The 12339-nt window shown below is 37.0% G+C and overlaps 1 protein-coding gene across 2 annotated transcripts in view; it reads right to left on the reverse strand.

The window, feature by feature from the left end:
* Positions 1 to 211: 211 nt before the first annotated feature.
* CDC40 (cell division cycle 40) overlaps positions 212 to 12339 on the reverse strand; it is a 38692-nt gene continuing 26564 nt past the window's right edge. For both annotated transcript variants that reach the window (XM_030489642.1, XM_030489643.1), the window contains exons 9-15: positions 12254 to 12299; positions 10756 to 10857; positions 9361 to 9476; positions 9143 to 9276; positions 4511 to 4587; positions 2179 to 2323; positions 212 to 1278 (exon numbers count right to left, since the gene is read on the reverse strand). In XM_030489642.1, coding sequence (XP_030345502.1) covers positions 1101 to 1278; positions 2179 to 2323; positions 4511 to 4587; positions 9143 to 9276; positions 9361 to 9476; positions 10756 to 10857; positions 12254 to 12299 — 798 coding nt within the window. In that variant the 3' untranslated portion in view covers positions 212 to 1100. The remainder of the gene's footprint in view (positions 1279 to 2178; positions 2324 to 4510; positions 4588 to 9142; positions 9277 to 9360; positions 9477 to 10755; positions 10858 to 12253; positions 12300 to 12339) is intronic.

Raw genomic sequence — 12339 nt, forward strand, 5'->3', positions numbered from 1 at the left:
TTCTTTCCATTATGTGCTCAAGAAGAGAGAAGATAGGGATTTCAAAGGATTTTTTTCTCCTGCTTCCAACTTGCATTAGTTTTTTAAGAACAGTGCAAGAGAATGGGTTTATCTGAACACTGGTACACAACTGCAAATTAAAATACCAAATAGTAAGAAAGAAATATGTTATATGGACAGTGCTGGACAGAAGAATTAAAGATAACCAGACTTTTTATAAAAAGATTTATTAAAAATAAGTTCTTTAAAGAGGAAAAAGTGTGACCCACCTATATACATTAAATTGTCAAATCCTTTATGGGGCTTATAATACAATGTATTCCAAATTGAACAAGAGAGATCACATCTTTTTTTTAATGTCATGCTTATTAGAACATAAACACATACGGGAAGAGAAAAACCAAACACGTTTACACAATCATTACAAGCAAACTCTTGAAATCAATGACTACTTGCAAAGATGAAACTGAGTGATCAGCATGATGTTATTGTTAAAGACAGACAGAAACAAGAGTTGACAAATACGGTCTTCAGTGGATACAGTCTATCTGACAACTGCTAGCTTCCAATTAGTTCTTCATTTGTATTGTGAGTTAAAAGACCTTAGCAAGTGGGTTTGTGTTCTATAAATATAGAAGTATATTGGGGACAACAAAATACCACCCAAAACCAGGTAAAGAAAAGAAATGCATCTTTTCCAGCTCTATTGCAGTAGGTATCAAAGATTTCTTCTTAGGAAGCAAGTTACACAACTGCTCTTTTTCTCTTTTAACTCCCCACATCTCTGGCAGTCAGAACCACAAAAATAGTTTTTCTTAAAATTATTTTATTTTACAAGAGTGTTTTGCACAAACAGTGACATGACAAATTAACACTTGATTCTGCATGCTTCAGATGACCTCAGCTTCTCATACCCAGAGGTCATATTGAGAAGTAAATCCTTTCAGTTGTGTCTTCAGAAGATTTTCCATTTTTTAGTGCATACATACAGCTAGCTGAGAACTGCAGTATTACAAACCTCTACTCATCCTTACAGAATTCATTCTAATCCCAGGTGTATGCAGGAGATCTTACATCTAGAGATCTTTGAAGCATCCTCTTTAGTCCCATAGTTTAATAAGACCATCCCAGCCACACGTAATGACTTTAGATGTTTCGTGTGGATGCCACACTGCACCGATGCAGACTTTATCATGTGCTTTTAATCTGCTGTAGAGTTTTGTTGTCTTCCAGTCCCAGATGTTAAGTTTTCCATCTGCATCTCCAGATATCACATAGCTGTATTAACAGGATTAAAATAAAAGCTGTATCATGTGTGAAGACTGCTTGTATTATAATACTTTTATATTGAGCAATGGAAACGGGCTTCACCCAGTGAGCTTCCTGTGTGACAGTCTGCAAATATACCTACCAAAGAATTAGCATTCATCCTGTGCTCTAATGCGCATAAATCCTGCAGAAGGTGATTCATCAACTGCAAGGTAAATGTGCTAAGCAATGCGATTATACCATATACTGTGTTACTGGAACTAAAAAGAATACATCAGCAAGAGAGAAAGTGCCAGAAGTTTCTCTAAAATTTATAGACACTTCTCTCTACTTTTTCCTCCAGTGTTGCTGAGGTTATTCTCCAGTTTTTATAGTAATGCATATCTTATGTACATATAGTGGTAAATGTATGGGCATATTACTGAACAAAGAGGATAAAAAATATGTTTTTCTGAACAATAAACGAGGATACCTACACCAGACCTGCAAATTGGGAATACTGAGCAAGTCCGAATCCCAGGTATTTTAGACAAGTGCATATTGCGGGAACAGACACTGTGCTACAGACCACACACAAAATGAGCCAGACGCAAGCCAGAAGCCTCCTGTGCTACCCCAGGGCTAGTCTCTGGATGGTTTGACAGCAGTGTAAATCATCTTTGCAGAATGGGGGATCAGGACTACATGGACTGTTGTCTAAATGTTGCTCAAAGCAACCACTGAGTATAACTTAGTCCGACCAAATGACAAGAGTAAACTTTCCATGCTGCTGCTTGGCTAGAGAACTCTGTCTGATGCTGAGTTAATATGGTGGCTGTGCATCAATGAATACTGCAGAGGACTCAAAAAGAAATTTAATGTCTGTGCTAGCAAGTTTTAAGATGAAACTTATTCTCTCAAAAAACTTACCTCATGTCAGGTGAAAAATCCACTTGACAAGCGTAGCCAGCTACCATGTGACCTTTGAAAATTTTCTTTTTGTTTAATCTGAATCTGTTCTGAGCTCCAAAAATCAGAATTTGGTTATCCATCGACTGGCAAGCCAACCATTTCCCTATAAAATGCAATAAACAAAGGTGGTATCAGAGTGCTGCATTTGAATAAACAGACTTAATTGGAACGTTTGAAGAGATTTTTATAACTTTTCTTGCACTATTTGAATCCAGATGTTCATTATGTAACAGGGTTCCAGGTAGCAGCTGATATTTCTTCTGCCTGGTACAACCGTCAAGAGACAAAACCTTACATTTGACAGGATTTGGAATGCCTATTCCTACAAAATGCACTCAGGACTCTGGATAAGCTCTGGCTGTTAGAAAAATGTGCTGTATCAACCACACTGACTTACTGATACGCTTTTAAGCTACTAAATTTGCTGGTGCACATAATCAAGTAATTTAGATGAGGGAAGAAAAAAACCGTCTAGCTGCAATCTATCTGATTACCTGTCTTGTGGGTAGTCTAAGAGTGTCACCTCTTATTTTCTTTAGAGGAAAAACACATCTAGGGTAGACAAAGGGTTTTTTAAATCCTTACATTTTCGCAACTATTTAGTATTCTCTGCCCTAACAGAATGCAATTTAATAAAGATACTGCAGTGAAAGAGAAAAGCCCAGGCTTTTCTCTTAACTCTGCCTCATTTTGCATCTTGGCAGTGCATTAACTCCTGCCTGAGAATCTAATGAAGATAATGTGCTACAGAACACCATAGAATATAGAGATTTCTGTCCTGAACTCGGCATATTGTCACTGTCTTTATAGAGTCTTATGCAAACAGTGATAACATAAAATGTGCTGACTTGACTGTAAATCCGATCACACTTCCAGCTGCTAGCTTGGAATTTGAGGATTTTTTCAGCCTCCCAAAGAAACAAATCAAATGTATACCGCAAGCATGTTACTCTCCTCTTCTACTACTTAAAAAGGTCTGTTTCCTCCATCTCTCAGGAGGAAAAATTTAATCGATAAGATTCTTAAATCAGTGCCTGTAAGTAGAAAATTTCCACATATGTAAAATTTTCAATTGACTTTTCTTTAAAGTCAACTCCAAAATGATGCATGATATGTCTGGCAAAATCTGTAGCTTAACTATTCCGAAATAACTTGTTTTGTGTGATACTGGACTATTGTAGTCAAGATAATGTTAGTTAATGTGACAGGTGATGTCTTGAGCTGAAAAGATGACTGCTTCATTCCTAACATGATTTACTGTCTCATCTCAGAAATCAAATACTCAAATGCTAGCCAGCTGGAACTGGAAAAAGAATGAAAACTCCAGTATTTCAATATGGAAGAATGAAATGAACTGAAAAACTGGACCAGAATACAGCAAGTTGTGCAGAAAAAGGGGTTGAAAAGGCCAGCCTGGGAAGCTAACGCTTTTAAAATACAGCTATCTCTTTCTCCAGAATCTTCCTTTTCATATTAGAAACCCACTTCTATTGTTAAGAATAAAATAATATCTACACTGGAAAGCCATACAATTTGATGCTGACAGCTGGCTGAAAACATTATGCTGTACAACAAGTTGATCAGTCACTACTTGGCATAATGGGACTGTTAACTGTAAATCTGGCAACACTTTAATAATGTTGACACTAAAGCAATTTAATTTTGTTCAAAACAAAGACTGTCCTGTTAGAAGGATTTTCACTGATTACTGGAAGCTCTAAAGCTTTATTCTCCTTCGGTTTGCTTCTAATTGAAGAACATAAACATCAGTGAAATATTAACATACAGAAACACTGAAGTAATTTAGTTTTTCTCTTCTGCAAGAGTTGTTTGGGCTATATTCAGAACAAAAAAGAACAGCATTACCAGGATCATGTACAACATCAGTTTCAGCTTTAACTGTGGTACCACAAGGGCTGCTGAAAACTTCCTTAGTACTTTGCAGCCATTGTCAGTTCCCACCATTGTCTCTCTTAATATTTTAAATATAGCAAAGAGCATATTGTAGCTCTATGAAAAGAAAGAGTCCTTTTGCCCTGTCTGGATGAAGGTCTAAATTTAAACTGATACATTTTTCCTGATATAACCCTTATTTTTGACATACTTTTTGTTCTTAAGACTTTCAAATCAAACCCAGATCCAGTCCAATCGTGGAATAAATGCACACACTGATTTGAAGTGGGTCATGTGGGGTAACAGGGGGACACAACACGGCAACACTGCAGAGATATAATCAGTAAGACATGCCTATATAAACTAGACCTAAGAAGGCAGTAAAGTATTAACTTACCATTTGGAGACAAAGTCACAGCTGGCATTGAATGCATACTTGGCTCAGCGATATACTTGAAGTCTACAGGAATGTCCCTGCAAAAGGAAGAAGTATGTTTTATGAAGACATGGAGATATTCCAAAGTGCTACCTCCAGTCAGTTGATTTACTTAGCCACTGAGTCATGTATAGTATATCGTGGTGTCGAAAGGATGAATGTGTAAAAGCTCAAAAATATTATGAATGCCCACCTAGACAGCTCCAGCTGCAGAGCCACTTACAGGATAACCTTTGAGAGTGAATTTACCTCACTCAACCCCGAGTGTAAAGCACAAACATAATTCCAATTGTTAAAACTGTAACACAAAGATAGTCTATTGCCTCCAGTTTAACTGCAGGTCTTACAAGATTCTTATACAGGTAACAAGAATAGACTGATATATGCAGGTATCTATCTTATCGGAATGTCTTACAGACTTGAGTTTTAATTATCAGTCCCTGCAAATGCCCTTTTCCTCCTGATCTCCCCAAAAAGATTGCTAACCAATTCTGGATGTTCAGAAACCTGAACTGTGAACTCCCTGTTGTCGACTGCATACTTGACTGTGCCAGTGCACATTAAGAACATACACTGTCCTATACAAGGCTTAAGTAAAAGAAGTAAAAGAAGTACATTCTAATCCTTAGTCCACAGAACTGTAATTTGGTTTTGACTATATAAATTGAATTACTAACGGTCGTGCATACTCACAGTATTCCTCATACCCTTACACTAGAAGACTGCTAAGAAGGGAAGGCATGCACATTAAGGTCTTTCTCATTAAGCAAAAGAATTCTCCAGCAGAAAATAGATTTGATTAATGTATTTAGCATAAAACACATTTAAAATTTTCTGTAGCAACATTAATTATTACAAAGGGGTTATGACTTCACTGTGTAATTCACACAAGAGCTGCTGGGACACCATTGGAGCAGAGTGTGGGTGGCTGCTTTGTACTAGTCGACCGAGCCTTGCTGGATGGCAATATGGTTGACATTAGCAAGGTAATCACAATTCTATTTTATTGTGGAGTAAGTGGTTTCCTGTCATCTTATGTTAAACAATATGAATACGGGCAGCAGGGTGAGAAGCTGCTCTGTTGTCAGGAAGCAACACAAATGTTCCTGCGAGTTAGATGGTAAAATCATTTACCCCTCAGAATAAGAAGGTCAACCCACTTAACAGAGCCTGTGGATAAGAGCATGTGCAGGGATAACTGGCTTCCAAACAGGCAGGTCTAAGGCTTCTGTTGGACAGTAAAACTAACAAAGTCCACATTATCTCTAAGGTTGACCAACACGATGGCACAGAAAGTGCAGCCCATCATGACCCATCCTACCCTTTCACATCAACACTCAAACAGCTTCAAACCCACATGCAACAGAACACAAAGTTGTCACTGCAGTAAGGCCAGATCCTGATCAGCTCCCACCACCCACCACTCCCTCAAGCCCACTGGTCAGCTGCAGTCCTCAATGCCAGGTAAAAGCAACCCCACTTTAGGCCCCATTAAAAGAAGTCTCATCACAGAAGATGCATCACCAATGCCGAGTTGTACTGCAGCAAAAAATTTAAATGCAGCACAGGTTGTCCTGCCTTCTGTCCCTTTACAAATGAAGACAGGCTCATCTACTAGGATTTATTTAAGGCAGGTCTGCTTTATGTTGAAATATACCAGACACACTTAGGACAGCTGCAAGATACACGGCATTAAATTATTAGGCAGAATAAAGAAATATACTTATGTTTCACATTTTTTTTCCAGTCAAATTGCTAAATAAGTAATCTCAGCCTGCTGCCTTAAGGAAAACTAAAACAAAAAAATTATCAAGAAAGATGCTGTCATGGTTTCCTGACCTCAAAACTCATATGATATAGAGTTTGTTCAAATATTTAAAGATCTTCAAGCTCCCACTTCATAGCATTTCAGAGGCTGAAAAGTTTTAAATGTCAAAAGTAGTACCTGCTAGCCAAGATTTAGAAATGTGATACTCTGGGGTTCTAATACAACTTCTTCCCTAAGCAGCAGAGCAAAAAATCCTTTTAAAGAAAGAAGTGTGTATTTGTATGTGTGGGACCAAACCAAACCAAACCCCAACCCCAAACCCAACCCAATCCAATTTTAGGATCTACACATCATGAAGAGCTCTCTCAAAGGGTACAGTATCTTTACTGAGAATGATGGAGAAAAGGCCTGCTGAGGGGTATAGCTTCACAGAGATGATAAGCCTCCTAAGCTTGCTAGGATAATAACTAAGCTACCACAGTATAGTTCTTGCTTTCCTAGCTGACTTGAAGGTAAAAGGAAATAAAAGCCTCCAAGGTCAATTGCCCACATAATTTCACTGCTTTTCCAAGTAGGATCAGAAGCACATGAAGCAGACAAAGACAAAATAATATCTTGCATTTCTAAAAGAACACAGAATATGATACCCACGCCAAGTTTAATATCCCTGCTGTAACAATACAATCACAGGAAATGAGAAAGCAGACAAGTTTTAAAGTACTCCCATTAAGATTCCTAAAGAAACCATTTAATCTGCAAGAGTCTGTGCTATACTTGCAGTCTGAATGTTCCGCAACCAACCAGCTGCAATTGAGTGAAATCTATGCATGGGATGAACTCTTGCAGAAAGGAGATTTAAATTCTCAATGAAGTTCCTCACTGTGATGAAGTCTGACATGGCATCCCATTACCAGCTCTGGCCAAGTCAAAGTGTTTACAAAACACACTACAAAATTCCTCTAGACAATTGAAACTAAGCAATTAGACCAGCTATAATTACCAGCTTTTAAGGCCATACTTGGGTCATATTTACTTCTGCTTTGTTTCTGTAAGATAGTGAAGAACTATTGTGCTGAAGAACATATGAACAAACATACAAAAAGGTGCAGTAACCAAATCACCGTAAGTTGCAAATGATTTTCCTTATGAATTTAGGAAAAAATTATTTGAGAAATCATTTTCCACACAAGTTTAAGCTCTAAAAGCTTCTGTAATGAATGTATTAACTTAGCTTTAAAGCATTGTAAAACCTTGGATCTTAAAATTATAGAAATATATAATATTTATGATAATACATATATCATGGTAGGTTGTGAAGAAAGTTTTTCAACTCGTGCTTAGGAAGACAGCATTACATTCACTTTTTCTAAAACCAAAAAACCTCAACAACGGTTTTACAGCATATTGCCTACAGTTGAGTTCCCTATTACCCAAACAAGGGAGCTCTTCAGCATACAACAAGTTCAGTATGTATTTTTTCTTCAGAGGGAAAAAGCTTCTGCTACTGGAACAATCAAGTTGTGATGTTCCCATGCCAGAACCTTTTTGCCTTTCCTGCTCTTCTTTCCCACAGAGTGACTAAATCCACCCACTTCGCTATTTATTTCAGCCATCAACACAAAGCTCACAAAACAAGGGCAATCCAATCTCAAGGAAATAACAGATTTGTGCAAGTGAGATCATCCTCCCCCTCACTAGACAGAAGACATTCCTTAGAAGATATGATACTGTCAAGATTTTTCTTTAAAGAGCTCAGTAAATGCATGGGTCTAATTATGAAGTACTGAACAGAGGCTCTCTTGGAGTGACATATGGTGACAGCAGAACGTGTCTAGCCAGAGCCTGGGTTCCCAGACTTTGGTCATTACCACTGCTGGTACTGGCAATGATAGCAGCTGATCACAGACATGCTGAGGGTTTTGCTGGCTGCTTGGGTAACATTCAAATACCACAGATTGGAGTCTTTTGTCTAGATTTGTCACAGAGCTGTCAATCTAGTGTCTGTATTGTGTAACAGCTTTGCATGTGTGAGCAGCAAAAGAAAGGAAATTGATACCTTAAGATAAGGAAGTGATTATTTCAGAGAGAAATTTGAAATCCTAGAGAAATCTTTCAAGTCCTAAGCTGAAAATCTTAGTACCTAGAACCTTGTGGAAAACATTTCAGATTGGAGAGATCTGCTTCCTCCCCAGGTATGTTAAGAATTGGAAGCCATTTCAAATCATAGGTTTTATGAGTTTTTCTTCGATAGACTTTCACTTTTTTGTCATCTGTTGTATTCATACTATGAGTACCAATGATTGTCACCCCCCCCCCGAAATTAAGTTACTTTGATTAATGTATTTAGCAGAAAACACATGCAAAATGTCCTGTAACAACATTAATTAATACAAAGGAGTTATGATTATTAACTATACTAATATTATATTAATACTAAACTACTCATTTAATACATGAGCTAAGTATTATATGATACTATGCACATCCAAGTTCAAAGCATTCAAAACTGACACACACACACTAACGTAAGACAGCAGGTTAATTTAAGACCTAATACTCGAGGAAAGAAGAGAGAACAAAGATCACTAATAGAGTGCAGCGTGCTTCAGGCTGACAGAGCTATCATGCTTTCTTTGGGGAAGAGGAAATCTAGGAAGTATCTCAGGCACTAAGCCAGAATATGGTTTTAAAGCCAGCTCTTCCTCAGCTAGCTAGAACTGGGTACACTCCAGTGTCCCACGTGCTATGCGCTCTTTTAAAAATAAACTCTCTTCTCAATTTGCTCATAATACACTTTAAGTTAAAATTCAAAAATTTAAACTTACCATTCCCAGACTCTTAAACTCTTGTCATCAGATGTACTCACAAACCTTCTATTTTCATCCACAAACACAATGGTGTTGACAGCTCCCAAATGCCTATCATATTCCTGCACAATCTCACCACTTCGAATATCCCACTACAAATAAAAGAGTCAGAATAAGACCTTGTTTTTTACTAAATATCAGATTTTTTAAAAGGAAGAGATACTACATAGACATACCTGCACAATTTTCTTATCTGACATTCCTGCAACAAAGAGATTTTGTTTATCTTCATCAGGATTGAACTTGACACAATAAGGAACCTTCCTGTTTGTGAATCTTGAAATACATTGCCCTGCAACAGAAAAGCCATTTATAATGCATCAGGTTGGAAGTTGTATGGGCTGATTAGTTCTTGCAGATACTGATAAAAACCATTCATTTTACTTTTACTTAACTAACAGCAGAAAATATTTGTTTTATAGCCCTTGAGAAGATTAGAGGGCAGAATTTACCCAGCTCTTTGATTAGACCTTCTTTCACATGTTTGTATTAATGCACCTGCACAAACACATACAAACTGTTCCCTACCTTTACTACAGCTTTCTGAAAAAATGTAAGTGCACAGTAGCCTGTATGTCATCAGGACATATCAAAACTACTAGGACCAGTCAGGATATCGCAGGCTGACCAGTGTCTTTGCAAAGCATCACCTCCTTAGGATCAGAGGTCTTCTCAATAAGAGACAAACTTGGGGAAGAATTCCTCAATCCTAAGCTTAGAAAAGGGTAACAGTAATCCAGCTGCAAAACAAACCACTGACCTCCTCCTCTCATAGCCTCAGCCATAAATACCCTGATTACATGTCATCTGTAACTTGCAGGAGCCTGTTTTAATCTGAAAGCTCAAGACATTTTTCAGGTGTCTAAATGACTGAGTTCAGACTCAAGACTGAAGAATTTGACTTACACCTTTCTAACTGTCACCTGTGTAAGACTAGTGGCACTGCTAACCAAGAAAGCTAATGTTTCTTTCAAACATGGAAACTTCAGGAACTGACTTAAAGTTAAAAAGAATATTGACAAAAATCTATCCTGTATCTTTTTAGCTTAAGAAACTATTGGAGCAGAATGCTACAGAGCATTTCCCCAAAAGTTCGGTGAGAGCATGAGGCCTACCCTCCATCTCCCTATACCAGCAGCTTATCTTATTTGGAGTGCTCTTCAAGTTCAGGTTAACCAAAAGATCAAGTGAAAGAATTCTTCTAAGTTAAGCATATTCAAGTGTGGTTTCATTACTAAATAGCATATTTACATTTACAGATATAAAATTAACTGATTTGGTAAAACTTTGTCTTTTTGCTGAGAACTGTTCTAGCACTACAAATAACTATCAGACTTCTCAAATAAAAAGGAATATGAAATACAGCTATATAGGTAGTGTTAAGTACACCACTACAGATAACAAAACATTTAGGGAAAAAAAAGACTATTCATCCTGTCATAAAAGCATGAACACTGAACTACAAGATGACATTAAAGACAATTGGAAACAACATGACTGACAATATATCAAGCTATTTACTATTAATTAAACATAGTGCCAAACAACAGTGTCTACAAATATAAGCCTACCTGTTTCAGTGTCCCAGAGTTTAAGGTAGCGGTCATATGCAGCACTAAGAAACCGAGTGCCAGCATTATTAAAACAGATGTCTCTAACAGCTTTGCTATGTCCTACAAGACAGAAAAAATGCAGTGATAAACTTTTATCTATTCATGCTTAGAATTAATGTGTTTGTTTCTTTAAAAATGTTATGCATGTTAAATGCCCCAGTCTTTAACAACACGAAAACAAGAAAATCACTTACTGAAGTTCTTCCTGAGCACTAGTAAAGATTCAAGTGAAAGAAAGTGTAACTAACTCCTAAAGAATAATGAAAATAAAACCCCAAAATCCTCACACCTTTATAGCACTGGAGATAGAAACAATAGCATTGCACAGAATCAACCACTTTGAATTATTCATAAATTGATTCACAATCAATCTTCGGCTTCAAAGATTGTTCAGGTCACAGTTAAGAGCTGCAAGAGGAATTTGAAACACTGTAATAATAATTGTCAATATCTAACGAAAAACAGGAAAGACAAACACTAAAGGGGATACATTTAAAGGAGAAACATTTATCATCAGAAAATAAGTACAAAATATGGGAAATATTAGATCAGAAGATTAATAGTGCTTTCATCTGGTGTTAACCTTGTTATCCCTCAACGCCAATTATTTCATGCGACCACTGCATTAGACTTGTAGGAGGCCTCTTTATTACAACATTGGCACAGTAACTTAAATATAGCAAAATAGCAGATGAATCTGGCTTATAATAAGGACTTTTTGAGAAAAGCAGTCAAACTGTTCAGAAGGAGCAGTCTATTGAGAGATAACCTTTTTTGAGCCATCATTTTCATCACACTGCTGTCATCAGAAATATTAGGTGAAAAAAAGACTTCTTTGTTGTTACTCAACATATATTCACTCAGTGTTCTAGAAATGTTCCCATTTCAAAAGCAGAATCAGTTGCTTTTGTTCTGCATTCAAGGCTGCTAAGAAGTTTGTATTTCTCTCTCTCTCAGATATCTGCTTTAAAAAGCACTTGGTACATGAACAAAGACAGCACCTGAACCTAAAAAAAAAAAATAAATAAAAATTCCCATGCTTTTTGCACGGAAGAAATGACCTATTTGAGATGGGATCATCAGACCATGAGACACCCTCACTGCAGAAATACAGAGAGCTGCTGTTCTCAACATGAAGATGGGGCAATTCAATTTCACGATTTTGCCTTTGGAAAGGAGTCTTGCATAAAGTATTGATGACTGCAGCACACGAATGTTTTGGTTTAAGGGTCATAAGATGTTTTACATGAACATTAAATTATATGGAATAATGACAAAGGCTCATTAAAAACTTGCATCTTTTTCAATTCTTATTGCCAAGATCATACTGAGTATTAGTTGTACTGGATGCCTACAAGTCCTCTCTATGATAAATTAATAAGCAAACCTAAACCATACCCTTCCATGAAGTTGTTTTAAATAAAATCAGTTAGAAAAAAAAAAAAAAGACTATTACCAATAAATGTTCGTAGACATCTTCGATCACCATAAACTTCCCACAGCTTGGAAAAATAAAGGGGATGGGGAGAAAAGATGTCAGTT

The sequence above is a fragment of the Strigops habroptila genome, chromosome 6, assembly GCF_004027225.2.
Source record: "Strigops habroptila isolate Jane chromosome 6, bStrHab1.2.pri, whole genome shotgun sequence".
In the NCBI taxonomy this organism is placed as follows: Eukaryota; Metazoa; Chordata; class Aves; order Psittaciformes; family Psittacidae; genus Strigops; species Strigops habroptila.